The sequence below is a fragment of the Copadichromis virginalis genome, linkage group LG1 (assembly GCF_057382275.1).
Source record: "Copadichromis virginalis isolate Kocher_CV1m ecotype Utaka linkage group LG1, C_Virginalis_male_GT1.1, whole genome shotgun sequence".
Classification (NCBI taxonomy): domain Eukaryota; kingdom Metazoa; phylum Chordata; class Actinopteri; order Cichliformes; family Cichlidae; genus Copadichromis; species Copadichromis virginalis.
In genome coordinates this window covers 12,751,194-12,770,594 of record NC_140618.1, presented here as the reverse complement: position 1 = coordinate 12,770,594, position 19,401 = coordinate 12,751,194, and the positions used below count along the sequence as shown (strand labels likewise).

General features: G+C 38.8%; 1 protein-coding gene and 2 non-coding genes across 6 annotated transcripts in view; all 3 read left to right on the top strand.

Annotated features, from left to right (window-relative positions):
* trpm7 (transient receptor potential cation channel, subfamily M, member 7) overlaps window positions 1-19,401 on the top strand; it is an 83,549-nt gene that overhangs the window by 50,518 nt on the left and 13,630 nt on the right. For all 4 annotated transcript variants that reach the window (XM_085451180.1, XM_085451174.1, XM_085451188.1 and 1 more), the window contains exons 8-25: window positions 1,728-1,902; window positions 4,925-5,048; window positions 6,260-6,332; window positions 7,588-7,688; window positions 8,095-8,229; window positions 8,333-8,386; window positions 8,480-8,620; window positions 9,674-9,802; window positions 9,915-10,192; window positions 10,288-10,516; window positions 10,963-11,118; window positions 11,335-11,478; window positions 15,199-15,327; window positions 15,518-15,769; window positions 17,577-17,751; window positions 18,464-18,596; window positions 18,762-18,940; window positions 19,035-19,167. In XM_085451180.1, coding sequence (XP_085307306.1) covers window positions 1,728-1,902; window positions 4,925-5,048; window positions 6,260-6,332; window positions 7,588-7,688; window positions 8,095-8,229; window positions 8,333-8,386; window positions 8,480-8,620; window positions 9,674-9,802; window positions 9,915-10,192; window positions 10,288-10,516; window positions 10,963-11,118; window positions 11,335-11,478; window positions 15,199-15,327; window positions 15,518-15,769; window positions 17,577-17,751; window positions 18,464-18,596; window positions 18,762-18,940; window positions 19,035-19,167 — 2,740 coding nt within the window. The remainder of the gene's footprint in view (window positions 1-1,727; window positions 1,903-4,924; window positions 5,049-6,259; window positions 6,333-7,587; window positions 7,689-8,094; window positions 8,230-8,332; window positions 8,387-8,479; window positions 8,621-9,673; window positions 9,803-9,914; window positions 10,193-10,287; window positions 10,517-10,962; window positions 11,119-11,334; window positions 11,479-15,198; window positions 15,328-15,517; window positions 15,770-17,576; window positions 17,752-18,463; window positions 18,597-18,761; window positions 18,941-19,034; window positions 19,168-19,401) is intronic.
* Window positions 153-260, top strand: LOC146718392 (U6 spliceosomal RNA). The gene has a single exon (XR_014921637.1). It is a non-coding gene; the product is annotated as a U6 spliceosomal RNA (small nuclear RNA).
* Window positions 723-830, top strand: LOC146718391 (U6 spliceosomal RNA). The gene has a single exon (XR_014921715.1). It is a non-coding gene; the product is annotated as a U6 spliceosomal RNA (small nuclear RNA).

Here is a 19,401-nt window from a genome sequence, read left to right as displayed (position 1 = left end):
GTTCAGCAAGAGTAAATGTATCAATTCCAAATGTATAAATGCATATTTAAATGCCTTGGTTACGAGAGCCTGCAGCTATGAAGGGGGCACCGCGATAAGGTGCGGCGTGTTCCAGCAGGCTGATATATAGCAAGCCCCACCTGATGGTAAGCGTGCTTGCTTCGGCAAGCGCGTACGCTAAATTGGATACGATACAGAGAAGATTAGCATGGCCCCTGCGCAAGGATGACACGCAAATTCGTGAAGCGTTCCAAATTTTTCTCTCTGAGTACTTCTTGCCGTGCTTTTCTGGCTTCCAGCTATTACATGAACGCGTTGACTGCGGTATGGGTCAACCTGGAGCTCATTCAGCAGTCAAATGCTGGGTCTTTTGTTTTGTTTTGTTTTCCCTTCTACATTGACAGAGTTGTCGTTTGCTAGGCTGTGATTGGGCACTTGGCCTCGAGGTACAAGTTAACTATGTGGCCTGAGAGCGGTTTGGGCTCCTCCCCCTTTTTATTCTGTATTTGTTCTTTTTGAGTAATTTGACAAGAATTTGTCAGCAGTTGGTGTTGATCTTTCTTGTGTCGAGTTCAGCAAGAGTAAATGTATCAATTCCAAATGTATAAATGCATATTTAAATGCCTTGGTTACGAGAGCCTGCAGCTATGAAGGGGGCACCGCGATAAGGTGCGGCGTGTTCCAGCAGGCTGATATATAGCAAGCCCCACCTGATGGTAAGCGTGCTTGCTTCGGCAAACGCGTACGCTAAATTGGATACGATACAGAGAAGATTAGCATGGCCCCTGCGCAAGGATGACACGCAAATTCGTGAAGCGTTCCAAATTTTTTGTGTCGTTCTGCAATAGTAAATGTGTAAAGCCCTTTACCCCTGATAACTATAAATCATAAAATATTACAATTGTTACAATTATGCTCTTCGAGTTCATTGTTAGGGTAAAGGACGTGGGCCTAAATTTTTTTTGTGTTTAGTGACAGATTGCAATCCGTCTGACCGCAGTGCTAGTGACTTCTTAAGTTGTCTTTCTCCACCTTCCCAATTTGTGTAGGCATTCCCAGAGGGAGAAGAGTTTTGTTTTTTTTGTTTCTTTGTTTGAGATCAGTGTCGGCCAAGAATAAATGATCAAATAAACACAGGAATTATTCTTCAATCACGATATGATATCAAAATTCAATGCTTCTTTCCCTGTTTCTGCCTGATCAAGCCTGCTGGCTTCTTTCGTGTCATATATCACAGGATCCTCACTTTCCACTCTAATCTTGCTTAGATAGTTTCTTATTAATTTCCAAATGTCCTTTAAGCAGTTAAAGTAAACCGAAACTTGCTCTTTGAGGCAAATTTTTAAATTCTAAATTTTTTCCACATCTGCCTTGTTGTTTTGTGCTTTTGCTCAGCACACAAGAATATTGTTTGTGTTCATTTTGACAAAATATGAGATCAAATGGAACCTGGAAATGTTTTTAGTTTAGGTGAAATTCACCCTACGGTAGCTGGGATAGGCTTTGTTAGGTTCCAGCCCCCCACGGAAGATAATGGATGGACTCTAAACTGTAAAAACAAAAGAAAATTCTTAAATTTTCTTGGCAAATATCATGTCAGTACCTGTAAAACTGTCAGTCTTTTGAAGTTGTTTCACTCAAATCAGATTGAAATAAAAGGGAGTTATTTTAAGTAACATAATTATCTGATGCATATTCATTATTTATTTTTGTTTTTTTCCCCCAAGGAATTGGTCAAGGGGTTCCTGTCGTAGCCTTGATCTTTGAGGGTGGTCCCAATGTGATCCTGACTGTGCTGGAGTACCTTCAGGAGAGTCCTCCTGTCCCAGTGGTGGTGTGTGAGGGGACCGGCAGAGCTGCTGACATATTGGCCTACGTCCACAAGCAAACCGAGGAGGGCGGGTAGGATGAACATTCACTGATGCCATGAAAACAACCAAAATTTGCCAACAGTAGAATTTACTGGATAAAAATTAAAATTTCAACTTAAATTTTAGATATGAAAAGCAAAACTTAACAGTAAACCGCAAATGCTGAGGAACCCTATATGCAACCAAAGAAAGTTGAAGGATTTCAGTCATTTTATTAAAACTTCCAGTAGAGCTGGGCGATATAAGATTTTTTTCATATCACGATATGTTTTTTTCATTTCAGGCGATAACGATATCTATCACGATATAAGCCAAATAACTATATTTGTAAGATTTAAATGTGCCGTTGCTCACAAGTAAAATGTGAAATAATCAGCAGCTTGTTTTTATTTAAATATTTATTTCCCATAATAAGTTCAACAGGGTAGATGTACTTAAGGAACATGAGACCTTTTCAGATAAATAAAGGCAAATATTGCAAACTACACAAAAGGCAGCCGCTAAAGCGTTTAAGTTTCAAAATAGTACAAACGAAACAAACTACTAAATTGTCAATTCCACTTAGAAACAAAATATTAATTCTAAAAATAAATCTTAGTTTGTTTTACAGAAGAACAGACAAAACTGACTAACTTTTGTCAATATCAAATAAACTGAGAACTAAAAGGAAATTCTCAATCTCTCCTTGTTGTATAGCTTAGCTTTTCAAACAGTTTTAACAGTTACTTTAGTCTGACAAAAGCCGAATGACGAATTAGCGCTTCCAATCAGAGACTGAGGCTACGTCCACACGTACACGGGTATTTTTGAAAACGGAGATTTTCCGTTTTCGTTTTAAAAAATAATCCCGTCCACACATAAAGGCAGAAATGAAGGAAAACGCTGCTATGAACATGCCAAAGCAGCAGGTGGAGCTAGATTCCTAACCGTGCAGAAATGTTGGCCAATCAGAAGTCTAGAAGCCTCGGTGGGGAAAAAGGAAACAAAGCTGGGGCATAGAAGCAGAACCGAGTCGTATGTGTGGAGTGACAGTAACTGTGTGTATATGTAAGCATTTAAACACTGCAGAGAGTAGAATTAACAGTATTGTAGAAATTCATTTCACTGAAACAATAACGTGGCGCACAGTGTGACGTCAAAAAATGCGCACACATTTGACGCTGCGTTTTCTCCGTTTTTCTGGTCCACACGTAAATGCAAAAACGGAGTTTTCAAAAATCTTCGTTTTCAGTGACCAAAAACGCTGTTTACGTGTGGACGAAAGGTGCAAACGCATAGAAAAATCTGCATTTTCAAAAATACCCGGGTACGTGTGGACGTAGCGCATGCACCAGTTTATTGTATTTCCAGACTTGTTTTCGGCACAATTTACAGTGCACGCTACTCTGTTTTTTGTCAGACTTGAAATAGCCGAAATACCTTCACACTACGGAACTTCTCTGGCTCTTCCGTTCGACAATCTCTCCGGCATTGGAACCATCATCTGTTTTCTCTTCGGTAACCTTCGGTCACGCTCGGTTGATTTTTCTAGTCGGCACACTCATTTCCTCCATTACCCGGGCGGTACGGTGGCTGGCTGCTTCCCAAACAAATACACATGTGCGGCTCGGCACTTGTGCTCTACGTAACAAGTCACGTGACGTGACGCTGCGGCTGTGATTGGTTCAGCTCTGCGCTACGTAATTTGGATTGGCTGTTCTTTTTTTTCTTCTTTTTTTTAAGAGGACAAGAGCGGCGAGGTCTATCGCGATAGTTTAATTTTTCTATCGAGAAAAAGTTATATCGCGATACATATCGTTATCGTTCTATCGCCCAGCTCTAACTTCCAGTGTGCATTTAAAATCTTCAAAGTTGTCTAAGTGAGACTATTTCTGAATCATGATACTGTTATTGCTAAATAATTTGCTGCTTTAATTGACACAATTTTTCCTTCCTTTTTGTCTTTCTTTTAACTTTGTTTTGATAACAATACTTTTTGTGGCTTTTATTTATTTCTGACATCTATTTCCGACTTGTAAATAGCTCCGTTCACACAAACATTCAGGCATTTTTATGAAACACAAGAGATATGTATATGTCAGTAGCATTGGGTTTTACAATAAGAATAGGACTTGTTTGATGATTTGAAGTGAAATTAAATTGAGTATATGAGGTAGAATATGTAATAAAATAAAGAAAAAAAGACATTTGCAAAATAGTATTAAAATACATGAAGTGATTGTAGAACTGCAGTATTTAAACATGGTGTTTAAGCTTATTATTTATGTTATTGGAACAGGAAATGTTATTTCTGAAGATGGGAACGTAGAAGGGCCAGTAAATTAACAGCTTCACTTTCATGCACAGCTTTCTTGTCACCATGGCACACCAGTACAGCATTTACATTATTGCAGACGCAGCACCACTCTGTCTCTAAATCTCTTTGCTCCTCTCTCCCCTTATGAACAGGGCCCAAATATACTTTAAATCTCCCATTTGGGCTTCAGTTCAACCTGGTCACCATTTGATAAACCAAACAGAACCATATCAATCGTAAAAGCAGAGACGAGCTCCTGAGACGATTTAAAACGAGTGTTTCTCATTTTCCCTTAAAATTAAAAAGTCATAGTTTACTTCATATTTTACACTTGCCTCTCTGTGATCCACCAGTGGGATCTGCCCCACAGTTTGAGAAACACTAGGATGAAATAAGGGGTTGCTCCAAGGCGAAGTATAGGACTGAAAAAGTATTTTTTATCATGCAGTGCCACTGGAGTGCATTCAAAGCATAAAAATATGGCTGAAAAGGTTCATCTTTAGTTTATTCATTATTAAGGATCTATTTGTTTTCCTAGGACAAAAGGAGTAGTGTATCACAACATTAAGACAAGACATTTGTGTAGCTCTTTGGATAAATTGTTCCTTCTTTCACCAGTACTAGTCTAGAACTTCATGCAACCCTAAAACACAATCATATTAATATTGCTAAACAAGTGTTATATGGGTAATATGATGGAATCAAACCCATAAAGCATTTTATAGCTGTGTATTTTAGCAGTTTAACTTTTCAACAGCGGCCTCCCTGATGGAGTGGAAACAGACATTATTGCAACCATCAAGAAAACCTTCAACTTCAGCCAAGGTGAAGCAATCCATCTCTTTCAGACTCTGATGGAGTGCATGAAGAGCAAAGAACTGGTAAACTTTCACTTTCTTAATCACATTTAGTTGCTCTTAATTCTTATTTATATTCACTCATTTTCTCCCACAGTGACAGTGATTTGGGAAGTTCAGAGGGACTAAACAGAAATGTATAAAAACTAAAAGCACCAGAAATTGTGAAAGAAGGTGGTTTAGATTTCAACCTAAACAGGGGGTTTTCAAAGTATGATACCATGGGCCTCCCCACCCAAACAAAGCTGAAACTTTACCTTGACAGAAAGACACACCACCGAGGAAGGGTTTGAGAGATGCAAGCAAAAGCATAACCTTACCAGTAATTTGTGGCGTATAACCTTGTATTTTGTTCTTCTTTCGTTCTGTTTGTTTACATTTTGATATCCTTAAAACTGCGATAAAACTCAACTTTTGATAGATCTTACTTTTTTTTTTAAACACGAGTCTTCCTAAATAGCAGAATTGGTTTCAAAACTGTTGGACTGAGATGAATTACAACTTTGAGGTTAAAGAGAAGAGCAGAAGCACTCTCCAGGAAAAGAAAGACAAAAGGCATAACAATTAATCCATATCAGAATCATGTCTTCCAACAGCTATGAAAAAAATAGAATTGAATCTAATTTTTGGCAATTGCACAGTTTTACTTAAAATTGATCTAAATCAGTAAAAGTTTTTACTTTCATAATTAAGAAATAAAATAAAATAAAAGTAGGACATCGAGACCTTTATTTGTAATTACACTTATAGATTTTGATTGGTACTGGACAATAAAGACATAAGAGAAGAGAAGGTTATTTGAGCCTAAAAATAAGGATTTTGTGTTTCTTTGTAGAGATGGATTGAGAGAGATAATGAGCACAAATGCTGGTGCAAATTGTATTATATTTCACATCTCTTCTGATACACTTCTCTGTTACCTCTACCTGATTGAAATCCTCTTAACCTCCTGAGCCAAACAGCACACTAATGCAGAGACGACTGCGGATGTAATGTTGTAGAATAGAATAGATTAGAAAAGAATAGCTTTTTATTGTCATTGTACTTGTACAACAAAATTGTGGATGTAAAATCTGCCTTCTTGCATATTGGTGACAACTGCTGATTTTTCTAAATAGTGGATTTTTTTTTGGGGGGGGGGGGGGGGGGTGTTATGATTTCAGCTTCAACCATGTGGATAATGTCTGTGGGAGCCTTATTATAAGTGTTTTTTGTGTTGTTTGTTTTTTTTAAAGATCACTGTGTTTCACATCAGTTCTGAGGAACATCAAGATATTGATGTAGCCATTCTAAGGGCCTTACTCCAAGGTTAGTGGATTCATTTTCTCTGAACCTTTTATCCTCTCATTTTCTTTAATAAAGGAGCCAAAAAAGAAAGTCATGTAAAGTTGATTCAGTTTGTTCATACACTATAGCCATTGGCATTTGAAGCTTAAGATTTCAAGACTTGGTAATGTTGTTTTTCTGATATAGATATGCTTTGAGAACCTAGTTCCCCCCAGTGTGCCCTTTTCTTTCAGCTCTGAGGAGATCATGTTGCTCACATTCACATGGCCTCCTTATTCCAACAATCACTGAGCTCTGTCTCTCACAGCTGTATCCCACCCTTCTCTGTATCCTATTTAAAAAAAAAACTTTTTATTATGTCCTGCCATTATTCTTTGAATCTTTTTATTGTAAAATTGTATAGGAGAATAATATAGTTAAAATGTTGTTAAATTAAAACGCAAGCAGTCTTTTTCTCTTAACAAAACACGTGAATGGGGTTAAGCATGTTCAGAAGATAAAAGTTGAGGGCTGTGGCTTAAATATCCACTTAGGCAAATATTTGTCAGTCTCAGGTGCTGTTTTCATAGTACAATACTAGCTCACCCTTAAAAAGATCCTGGGGTGCAACCACTTTTTTGCTTTTAAAAAATATTGGGGTTTCTTCAGAGGTCCTTGAGTTTTCTAATGAGATATAGATTGTCTCTTATACATATATTTAGGTTTTGTTAATGGGCACCATTCTTCCTTTGTTTGTTTGTTTTTTTTTAACCTAAAGACTAATTTCAATCAAACGTAGCATAAGAGTGTAAATGGTTCCATCCAGAAACCTGTGCAGATTAGACTAATTACTTGATGGAAGCATGAAAAAGTAAGAGTTATTTTTGCACATTTGCTTCCTTTTTCACTTTCCATTTGCAGGTAAAATGAGACGCAAACAAAAAGATCAGGGAAAATGACCTCAGATTGAAGAACTTACTTTCCTTTTTTACATCCAGACAGCATAAATTATGTGTACTGTGGTCATGACCATTCGATTCAGATGGCTCCTAAAGTACAATCAGGTAGATTAGTGTAGAAGAGACCAGTGGACTGAGCGGGATCTACTTTGTAGTCTAATCTGCTCTGTAGCTGTATTAGTGTGTAATTGACTGTATTACTGTGCTGGACATGCTCTGCTAATGCCCTCTAATCCTGTGTGTTGGCTAACAGGAAATACACAGTTAATAAGGCTTTAGTTGCCTGTGAAGTAATGTGTTTCTGTGTGTTTATACATAGCTTTACCTGTGTGTTTCAGGCACAAACGCATCTGCCTTCGATCAGCTGGTCCTGACTTTGGCCTGGGACCGTGTAGACATTGCCAAGAATCATGTGTTTGTGTACGGACAGCAGCTCCTGGTATGTCCGCATGTTTGTTTGTGTGTGTGTGAGCCACAACTCCCAGGAATGTTTGCTTAGCTCAGCATTAGCTACAAACCTTTGCACTCACCCAAAATAACCCCAGAATTGTTGTTGACCACAGTTTGTAGTCTGAAGACCCAGGAGACTGTTTGGGCAGGCTGCCACGAATTACTTGTCTTGACTGTAACGTGAACCTTATTACAGTTGTCTTCATAAGCAGGCCTCAGTGCCTTTGTTTATTTTAAAACTGGAGGACTTCTGGCTCTTGTGTAAATAAGAGAGTGGATAATATAATTTGTATTTGTATTTGGGTTTTTGTTTTTTTGGTCTTCTTAATTTTGTTTTATAGATATTTTCTATAAGAGAATGCTTCATACCAACATGTGTATTTTTGTGTGTGAAGGTGAGCTCTTTGGAACAAGCAATGTTGGATGCACTTGTAATGGACAGGGTGGACTTTGTTAAGCTGCTCATAGAGAATGGAGTGAGCATGCACCGTTTCCTGACAATCAGTCGGCTCGAGGAGCTCTACAACACGGTACCATCCTATGTCATGTTATAGCCACTTAATGAGAGAGGTGATGGGTATAAAAGATGTCATTTTAAATGTGTGGTGTTTGTATTTTTTTTTTATATTGTAGAAGCAACCTCCCAACAACCCAACTCTTCTTCACCTTGTTAGAGATGTCAAACAGGTAATTGCTTCATTTACTATCAATTTACACAATCTTTTTTTCCTGATATTAAGTGTAATCCTCTTAATCTATGTTTATTGTACCTTTTTACAGAGCCATCTGCCTCCAAATTATAAAATCACTTTGATTGACGTTGGCCTGGTTATTGAGTACCTGATGGGCGGGACTTACAGGTGCAACTACACCAGGAAACGCTTTCGAATCATTTACAACAATCTTCATGGAAATAGTAGGGTGAGAAACGGCTGATATTTTTAATGTGTCATAAAACTCTTCCACTTTGTATTTTATTTTAACTTTTAGCCATCAGTGCTGGACAGACCTGGCATACCCAAATGTCTAGTGAGGGTGCATTGGGAGTGTCTTATGGAGGCCCTGATTTGCAAAAACTTCAGTTCCTACCTTAGCAATCCAAAGATGGCTGGGGAGATCGAGAATCGTGGACCATGTTTCGCACCTCTATTGCTGAAGCTGCTATATGGAGCTATGGTCACAAGGTGTCTTGATAACCCCAAAACAAGATATTGGACACCAGAGGTGAACAGAACGTTCAGGTTATAGAATTGTTTAGCTTGGGTTTGCTTGTAATGCCGTAGATGCGGCTAACAGGTACTGACTGGCGAAGTGAACTCTGTCCCTAGGAGTAACTGAAGCAAAAGCTGTGGTGTGGGAGGAGCTCGGTGAAATCCTCAACTATGGTCAGAAGCCTTGGGAAGTGACCAGAAAATTAGTTTGCAGGCAGATACAAGTGGCAGAAATGAGCTTCTTCTCAAAGGTGTTCGGCTTTCCCTTAGAGCTAGGGTGAGGGCCCGGCCATTCAGGAGGGGCTCAGAGTAGAGACACTACTCTTCCACATCAAAAAGACCCTGTTGAGGTGATTTGGGCATCTGACAAGGAAGCATCCTGGACGTGAGGTGTTTTGTAGGTTGTTTCCTACAGGTCAGGCCCAGGACGCACTGGATAGACTGTTTCTCAGCTTGCTTGGGAGCACCTCTCTGACGCCCCAGATGAAGTGGAGGAGGTGGCGGATGAGAGGGGAGATCTTGGTTTATTTAATTAGACTGCTATCCTTGCAGCCCATTCTCACATATGCAGCAGAAAATGGATGGATGGATTTAGGCCAATATTTTGGTTTTTTTATCTTGCCAAGCTAACAAGCAAACATTGTCAACAAAACATGTTGGTGACATTGTTGGTTGACATATTTTGGGCTTTAATATCTATAATTATATTTGTTATGAACAAGTAGTCTACTAAACGTGAATATGGGTTCATGTTTTTGCACAGAGGTCTGGGCGCCATACAGCAGGTCCTGGTTTAAGAAAAAGTCATGAGTCTTTTAGCATGCAGGCTGACAAGAAGGAGAAGACAAGGCACAACCACTTTATCAAGACTGCGCAACCGTACAAACCCAAGGTAAACATGCCTAAAAGGCTGTGGTGAATTAAAGCCTCTGCATATCTGGAACCATTGTTGAAAGTAAGGTCTGTCTCCTTCTTAACCCCCCATTGTTCATTTCACTTCTCAGCTCGAGTCTTCCACCGAGCAGAAACAAAAGAGAAGCAAAGAAGAGATTGTGGACATTGACGACCCAGAGACGCGGCGTTTCCCCTACCCTTTTAATGAGCTCCTGGTCTGGGCTGTGCTGATGAAAAGGCAGAAAATGTCACTCTTCCTCTGGCAGCATGGAGAAGAAAACATGGCAAAGGCACTGGTGGCCTGCAAACTCTGCCGGTCTATGAGCTATGAGGCCAAGAAGAGCGATGTAGTGGATGACACCTCAGAGGAGCTAAAGGAGTACTCAAAGTAAGATTTTCTGTGACTTTTGATACGTTTCAGATATGAGTGAAATATTCTTTTTATATATCAGGAGTGAAATAATCGTGCGGGTTGTATCACAGTGAGTTTGGGAGGTTGGCAGTAGACCTGCTGGAGCAGTCATTCAGGCAGGATGAGACTATGGCCATGAAGCTTCTGACTTATGAGCTAAAGAACTGGAGCAACTCCACCTGTTTGAAGTTGGCTGTCTCGTCTCACCTACGACCATTTGTGGCTCATACCTGCACCCAGATGCTGCTGTCAGACATGTGGATGGGACGACTGAATATGCGCAAGAACTCCTGGTACAAGGTTCATGTTCCATTTAGATTTTAATTTTGGTAGAAGATAAAGCTGGTATAATTTTCATGTGATATTTAGAGCTTTGCTTGCAGATCTAATATACAAAAATTGCTATCAGTACCTTTTATTTAAAAATGGTCAACAAAAATCTATCTTCTGTACCTGTTAAGTGAGTCATTAGGGAATAAAGCATTTATTTAAGGAGGTCATACTCTGAAATCAAGGTTAGACCTTAAGCAGCTAATGAAGCTGAGTTACACTGTAGTGATTAATCACACTATAGAAAAGCAGAAAAGTATTTACATTTGTGAAAACAGCAAAATTGGCAGTGCACACATCAGGTTAGTTTTTCTCTTAAATGGCAATATTATGGGTTTCATCAGTGTTTGTAATTCAAAGGACTGTCTCAACAAATATAGCAGTACCCACCCCCATGAGTTTGCATGTATCTGCAGGTGATTCTGAGTATCTTGGTGCCTCCTGCCATCCTCCTGCTGGAGTACAAATCCAAGGCTGAGATGGCTCACATTCCTCAGAGTCAGGATGACCACCAGATGACCATGGAGGACAGCGAACACAACTTCCAGAACATAGCTGAAGACATTCAAATGGTTAGATTTACACACTGTCTTTGTCTTGTGTGCACTCTAGAATTCACCAATGTTTTGACAGACTTTATGAATGAAAAGCTGTCAATTTGTTCTAGTTGAGCAGTATTAAAGGCTGTATCTATGTATAACAATGAAAAGTGGGAAAACTGTAATATTCAGATAATTAAATCTTTTTTCCTCATTGTGTAATTTGGGCCTGTTTAATGTTTTTTGCAGGATGTGTTTAAGGAGACAAGATCCCATGACCATGTGGAGACAAAAAGTGACATGGAGACACATGTTCGTTCCAGGAAGCTGCCTTTAACCAGGAAAATCTATGCCTTCTATCATGCTCCTATTGTCAAGTTCTGGTCCAATACGGTATGAAGATTACAGTGAAAGCGCATAGATATATATGGAAAAGCACGTTGACTAAGATCTTCTCAGACACTTAAATTATCTTTTTGCCAGCATTGCTTCACTTAAGAAATTTAGTCGCCAAATATCCTTCAACTAAAGCCAACATGCACCCTTGTGTCAGGGAATCAGATAACATACAAGAGGTTTCTGCCACAACTTTATCTACTCCTTGGTGCATGGAGAAGGGGATAAAGTCTGAAGAAGTTAAAACTCCAGCAATACGTGTCTAGGAAAAATTCAGTAAAGCAATAAAGGTGTTGCTCGAGACTTAACGACTTGAGGTAATCAAACACCATTGAGACAGTAGAAGGTACAAGGGGCAGCCCTGATTGATCTCACAGTATCTCACCCACATGAAAGCTTATGGAACATAATCACACTAAAATATCCAATATAAAACTTACAATTAATGGTTCTAGATTATTGGTAAGAGGTCTTTATATATATTTTTTCTTCTTGTTCTTGTCTTGTATCTGGTATTCATCATTCAGTTGTGGGTTTTGTTTTACCTGTGTTTAGGCAGTCCCCAAGTGGCAAAGCACCACCTTCATCTCCACATCGTTACTTTTTATTTTAAATAAAATACAGTAGAGAGTGGGCAGGAAAGTGTGTTCAAATCAGAAGGCAAGGGGTGCACCTTTCAAACAGCACGAGTCCTTCTACTAATTTTCCTTGAGGAAAATTATGTTATAATCTATTTTCTTAAATACGCTCATGCACTGTCAGGTTCACGCTCTTCTTTTCTCTCGCATTTTTCTCACTGTTGCCCAACACTAGTTCTCAGAAACTTAGGTTGGGACTGATCTTTGTTGGTTACTGATACATCACTAAAACCCACTAGCCTACAGAATATAGCCTCTGCCTACGCTTATCTACATCTGCTTTAGCAGATTTCATCCGAGTTTAAGCACATTACTGCATCACTGCACCGCTGACTTGCCTATCACCCGTGGGATAATGGCTGATTTTTCCAGCAGATCACACCTCACATGTCAAGGTTCAACAGTTTTCACAACTGACTTAATTAACGTTACACTAAGAAACTGGACGTGTGTGTGTGTGTGGGAGGACATTTTAAGACTTTCCCACAGTTTACAGTGTGTTTGACCTACTTAAAAAATTGTACTACTTAAGTAGCAATTTTATACAAACTTAAATTGAGAGTCAGCGTAACGATGGGAAACACTAGAGTTAGGCATTGCTTCCTTTCTGAACCCCTCCTGTGCTTAAAAAGTTATGTGACTTAAAAATAGCAGAAAAATAATGTTACTTAAAACATCAAAACTGGCTGATTCGTTTAGGGTCAGGTGGGAACTGTTCTCAGATTTAGTTGATTTTGATATGGAATGATATTTGCGTGGAGGCAAAGTTTCTTCAGAAATGCTGACAGTTAAGCTTGCTGACACAGACACTGCTGATGTTAAGCAGGTATAATGTTCACCGTCTTCGTTTACTGTGTTAGTTTGTTCATGGTTGTTGCTAGGTATAGAACACAAAGTGAAACTGAGGTTGGAAATGTCTCAAGTTTTGTTACTATTTAACCACAAAACAAACTGCTGGACAAATTTAAATTTGATCTGAGATATATCTATATCTGTCTATGTATCTATCTGTCTGTCTGTCTTCTGAGTCTGATTATATATATCAGAGTTTATTATTTTATCAGAGTGTCTGTGTAAAATTGTACAATATCTGGCTGTGCAGAAGTTGAAGAAATTTACTTAAAACCACATGCCAGCCTCATGGTGCCTCTAAAGAAAAAGTTGGACTCGACAAAAACATCAGGCATCTGACACTTATTCATCAGCACAAGAAAACATGTTCAGCAAATAGTAATAATATAGTAATGTGATACAAATTACACGTTTAAAGACTAATTTGATGTTATGGTACGACAGTTTGTCTGTGTAGGTTCTCAGTCATTTAGGTCATGGTAGTTTAAGGAGCTTGGAAAGAAAGTGACTGGACTTCTTAAAGTTTCTGGAAGACATTGCAAATCTCATCCAAGAGGCTTCTTTAGTTCTAAAACCAAATGGTGGAGAGTCCCAGATATTTAAACCCTAGTGCAGATTGTCCCTTAAGAGGGTCACTGACTCGCTATTATAAGAATATTACTACTGTGTGATGAGGCTCGTGATTAATAGTGGGTGAATGACTTTTTTTTGCTTTTTTTCCAAGCTCCTTAGACTAGTATGACAGTTGTACTTTAAAGTCTTCTGTATCATCTTCTCCTGTGTGACTATAAGATCATCTCGCTCCATCTTACTGGGATTTAAGTCACTCCTATCCTCTTTTCACCCTTCCCAGTGTTTGATCACAAGTTTCTGTTTACTTTTTGATGGTGGAGTTTTTTCGGTGGACGCAGTTTAGTGTTTTGATTGGTTTTCCTGTTGCCTTCTGTGGGTCACCTGGTTGTCGGTGGGTAGTAAAGACAAGTTTGCATGATAGGAGCAGTAGAGGAGAGCAACAGAGTGGGTTTTCTGTAGTTATTGACTTTCTTTGAACATATGGCTGCGCAGTATATGTCATATAGGTATTCATATTTAAAGTGTTACCAGAACTGAGGATTATCATTGTCATGATTATTTATATTTATATATTGGTGGTTTCCTCACTTAAGTGGTAGGGTCCATGTGAGGCTGGGAAAGACATAAGTGTGGGGACTGAGTAGTAGAGTCGGGGGGGGGGGGGTTGGCAGCTTCCACTGAGGCTGCATTCTATTTCATTTTATTTTTTTAACTTTGTGTCATTGACATTTTATTTTATTAAAATGTTTGCAAAATAAACGGTACCTTTTCCACCATTCTATTGCCTAAAGACCTGCTTCATCAACATAATTTTTAAACCCTTTGTTGCCAAACATTAAAAACACCCCCTTGTTTGGTTTCTTGGTGGCACACTCATCCTGTTTCTTGTATCCTCCTCTAACACAACAGCCATCTGCATGGCCTCTTTTACCACATCGATGAACAGTCTCTTTGGCAGCTCTATTTTTAATATCCTCTGCCAATTATGTCAGGGATCCCTCTTCTGCACATGTCCAAAGAGGGCAAATGAACTACTAAGCCCAGGAGTTGTGACTAATATTGGGTTGTTAATATATTACAGTAAATGTGCTGCTGGTAAGAGGCCCTAAAGCCTTTATGGTTAGGTATTTACTTTTCAATTTATCACTGTGAGTAATCAGTTTTATATTAAATGCACTGACTAAACAGGTTTTAATAAAAATAACAATTGTTTGAGCATTTTCTGTTCCATTTATCAAGTAATCCACCAAAGTGCCCCATTAATACCTTCTGGGAACTGAGAGTTGTGAGTTTCACTTGAGACTGAGAGGGATGAATTTCTCTCACAATATTTATTCAGACGGCTAACCACCAGCTGAGCTCTGAGGCCAGAGACTTCAGGGACATGACTATTTGTTCCCAACTCAAAGTGATGAGGTTCAACCCTTTAGAAGGACTTTAACTGACCTCATCTCAAAATAATTAACTGAGGAAGTTATCTGAATTAGGGGCTCTTTGTAAGCCAGGGCCGTTTTCCATTTCCGTCCCCTCTGATTTATATACTATAGAGAATCTGCTGTGCATTGTTTCACATGTAGGAGGGATGGGAGGGAGGAATTTTTCTTTTTCTTTTTTTTTTTAAATGAACCTTACTTTATTTGTCTCCCATATTCAGCTCTTCTACTTGGGCTACTTGATGTTGTACACATATGTGGTGCTGGTGAAAATGTCTCAATGGCCTACTCTTCAAGAGTGGGTGGTCATCGTCTACATCTTTACGGCTGCCATTGAGAAAATCAGAGAGGTGCGTGGATCAGAAGTGTTCCTTTTTCAGATGCATGAGTCTCCATAAGTTCGTTGTCCAAAATGAGTTTGCATTTCATAGGAATACACAGAGGTTAGCTTATTATTACAGCTTCTTTCTGGAGGACTGACTGTTGTTTAATGTCTTTCTGATTTCACTTCTCTTCTCTATTACTGCTTTTACTCTCTAGATGTTTATGGCTGAGGCTGGCAAAATAAGTCAGAAAATAAAGGTGTGGTTCAGCGAATATTTCAACGTGTCCGACTTCCTGGCCATTGTGACCTTCTTTATTGGTTGTGGCCTGAGGTTGGGCGGAGGTGATGCCTTTGGCCCTGGGAGGACAGTTTATTGTCTTAACATCATCTTCTGGTATGTGCGACTCCTGGATTTCCTGACTGTTAATCAACAAGCTGGGCCCTACGTTATGATGATTGCCAAAATGGTGAGTCTTTTCTAAGTTTAGTATTCATTTGAACACAAATTTTACAGCAACTTGTGACACTGAGGATGAGATTGTTTAATTTACTTTCATACCACAAGCACAACAATGTCTGGTATGTGGTTCTAGGAAAATTCAACTTGAGGCATGCAGAGTGAATCTCACGTAAAAGGGAAAACATTGCCTCCAGGCTCCTGGGCCTGTCAGACATAGTTTCTGCATAACAGAAATGAAGAACTGCAGACTGAGTTACTTTATTCCCAGGTTGAGTGTTTTAGTCCTTTGTTGTGCTGGTTAACAAGGGGCATCCTCCTTTAGAGGCCCATGAAAACCCCAGAAACCTCAACAATAGTACCTAGCATGCTAGGTGTCCCATCCCCACCCCCACTCCCACTTTTACCTCTCATGTTAGACATACTGCAGCCCAGGTGGACGACGGCGTCTTCTAAAGCCAATTTCCTGCTTCTCTCAGCAGCCTCTGATAATGACCTGATAGCTTGTCAGAAGGCTTGACCTCGAACCTCCATGCTTTCTGTGTGGTTGTTGGCCGCAAATTCTCCTTATCCCATCTCTGCAAGGAGCACCAGCTGCAAATCTGGCTTCTTCTTTTTTTCTTAGTTTGTTTCTAAAGTTTGTTCATAATTTAAACAAACTGTCAGAGATTCCTGGCTTTTGTGTATTGATGTATATGCCATGTTTATTTTCGCTTTTTTAATCACTTTCAATTCATATTTAAACAGCACCATCTGCAGGTATTGTACCGCACTATGTTATCCTAAACTGCCACATTTAGTTTCACCATTTATTGTGCTATTAAAATATAACATCACATGTTATGGTATAGTTAAATATAATATTGGATGAAATGATGAGATAAACTCTGAGGCTGGTTCATTTTATTTGGCATTCTGTGATGAAACACTAAATTCGCTTCCTTACTGGGACTAAACGATTATGAGCTAGCTTAGCACTTACTTGAGCTAAACTGATTAGCCTGGCTTTGTCCAAAGCTTAAACATGTCCATCAACCAGCTCCTTTAAATTCTGACACCCTTTAAAAATAAATAATTATTATAATAATAATAATTTGCAAAGTGAATTTTTTTTAAAGGGGATTGTGTGGCATCACACTTAATTTGAAGTCTAATTGGTGCAATTCCAGGTGTTGATATATGGATTTTTTTTTATTTTTATTTTAAACCATTGGACAAAACCAGAAACATTATTTTGCTTGTTTTCAGTTTTGTTTTGTTTTTAGTTAAGCTACCTATGCTAGCTGGAGCTTCATATGTAGTTGGCATTTGAATAAATAAATATTATGTATATTTGACTAAAGTCTACTATATATACGGTATTTAAAAGTAGTGGTATTAGTGTTGTATTGGTGGTATTAGTGTTCCAACTCAGCCAGAAAGCAAATACATATTTCCTAATTTATTAGATTTCTTCTTAAATTAAGCAAAATTGAATCAGAATGTAATCAACATATGTTTAATTATGTGCATTTCAACAGCTTAAACTAGCTTAGACTAATAATCCTGGTGATTTCAGTACAAGCTTTGGAAAGATTTTCTATCAGCTAAAATCAATAATTTTTTAAACCAAACTAAAAACTGGAAAAGCATCAGCTTGTTTTTGTTTCATATAAAAACTTAAATTCGAGTTTACTTTAAATCCCGGATGTAACCTATATATACTAAAAAGTCCCTAAAAAATTTTTTAGCAGTCTAATATTTTCATATATGGATAATTAATATGGTTATTATTTATCCATCATGTTTTCCATTGACTTGATGTGATGCACTTGCAGGTGGCCAACATGTTCTATATTGTGGTAATAATGGCTATAGTCCTGCTGAGCTATGGAGTACCTAGGAAAGCTATTCTGTATCCGAATGAGGAGCCAAGCTGGACGCTGGCCAAAGACGTGGTTTTTCAGCCGTACTGGATGATGTATGGGGAAGTATATGCCTATGAAATCGATGGTAAGGACGATGAGCTTGGTAGGGGAGACTAGGAGGGTTAGGGCAGTTTTGTTCAAAGCTTCTCACCACAGCATGTCAGCTAATCATCAGTCAAAACAAGCACTGGAAATCAAACCCACGATATCCTAATCATCGTTTGCTCCCACAACCTCTTTGGCACAACATGGTTCCCAAACAGCGGCAACCAGAACAGGTCACTTTAGGAGGGCAGGACATTTTGCTCCACCACAGCATCAACTGTCCTGATGTGGCTCTTAATGGTCTAGATTAAAAGGCAGTGCTTAAGTGGTCATCATTTGTGTTGGGTGCATTTGAAGCTTTGGTGGAACAAAACACTTGGCCAACCTCCGTAATCTGAGCTGGTATGCTGACATTTTACAAGCTGCTAAATTGATCACATAGGTTATCATGACCTTGTGGCAGCTAAAGAATCAATTCACGATGTTTCAAACAGCTGTAGCCAGTAGAAATAAAAATAAAATGAATACGTCTGATACAAAACTATGAAGAATGTTACGACTGCAGTCATTTGAGCATTTTTTTCCAGTCATTTTTATCTCCATCACACTGTTGAAGCTTTGCTGTCCTCCTTTATCTTTGAATGTTAGTTGTAGAAGACAATGAATTAAACCTGCATGTGTGTGCATTGTAATATTAGAAGGTTGGTGGATGTTTGTCCTGCTCCCTCCTAATGGACTTCTTTCCTTCACAGTTTGTGCCAACAACAGTGATCAATCGGTGAAGTCGCTGTGCACAGCAGGAGTGTGGCTGACGCCTTTCCTACAAGCAGTCTACCTCTTTGTGCAGTACATATTGATGGTCAACCTCCTAATCGCCTTTTTCAAGTAAGTACTTTTTAGCCTCAGCATTGCCCAGCTTTGAGCTATGTGAACATTTAAACTTCTATTCCTCCATATTGGTTTTGTCCATTTACTGATACTGCTTTCTGATTTCATTGTTGATCTTGCCATTGATGCAGTTGACAGTTAAATGTTTAACTCTGCTTCCAGCAATGTCTATATGCAAGTAAAGTCCATTTCTAATCTGGTGTGGAAGTACCAGCGTTACCACTTCATTATGGCCTACCATGAGAAGCCTGTCCTCCCACCTCCCTTCATCCTACTGTGCCATATATACTCCCTCTTCTGTATGTGTAGAAAAAGGAAGAAGGAGAATATCTACGGACCAAGTATACTTTTTATACTCATTACAAGCAGTTTAAGTGGTCATCAAAGAAATGTACAGCAGTTACAAGTTGCTGTTGCTTCTTTTTTTTTTTTCAGAGCTGTTTCTCACAGAGGAAGACCAAAAGAAGCTTCATGATTTTGAGGAGCAGTGTGTGGAGACGTACTTTCATGAGAAGGATGATCAGTTTCACTCGGGAAGTGAGGAACGCATACGCCTTACTTCAGAAAGGTAAGACCACTGTTGGCCTTCACAGAGGCAAGATACGTTTTCAAAGTATTAAAACAAATGGCAGTTTCTTTTTCTTTATTTGTTTTAATAAACACCCAGAAAATTGTACCAGTAATATTAAACAAGAAATCTATTTTCTTAAGTTTTATTTATATAGCACCAAATTATAACATGAGTCATCTCAGGGACATAAAAAGGCTGTTATGGAAGTACTTGCCCAAGGACAGGAGGAAA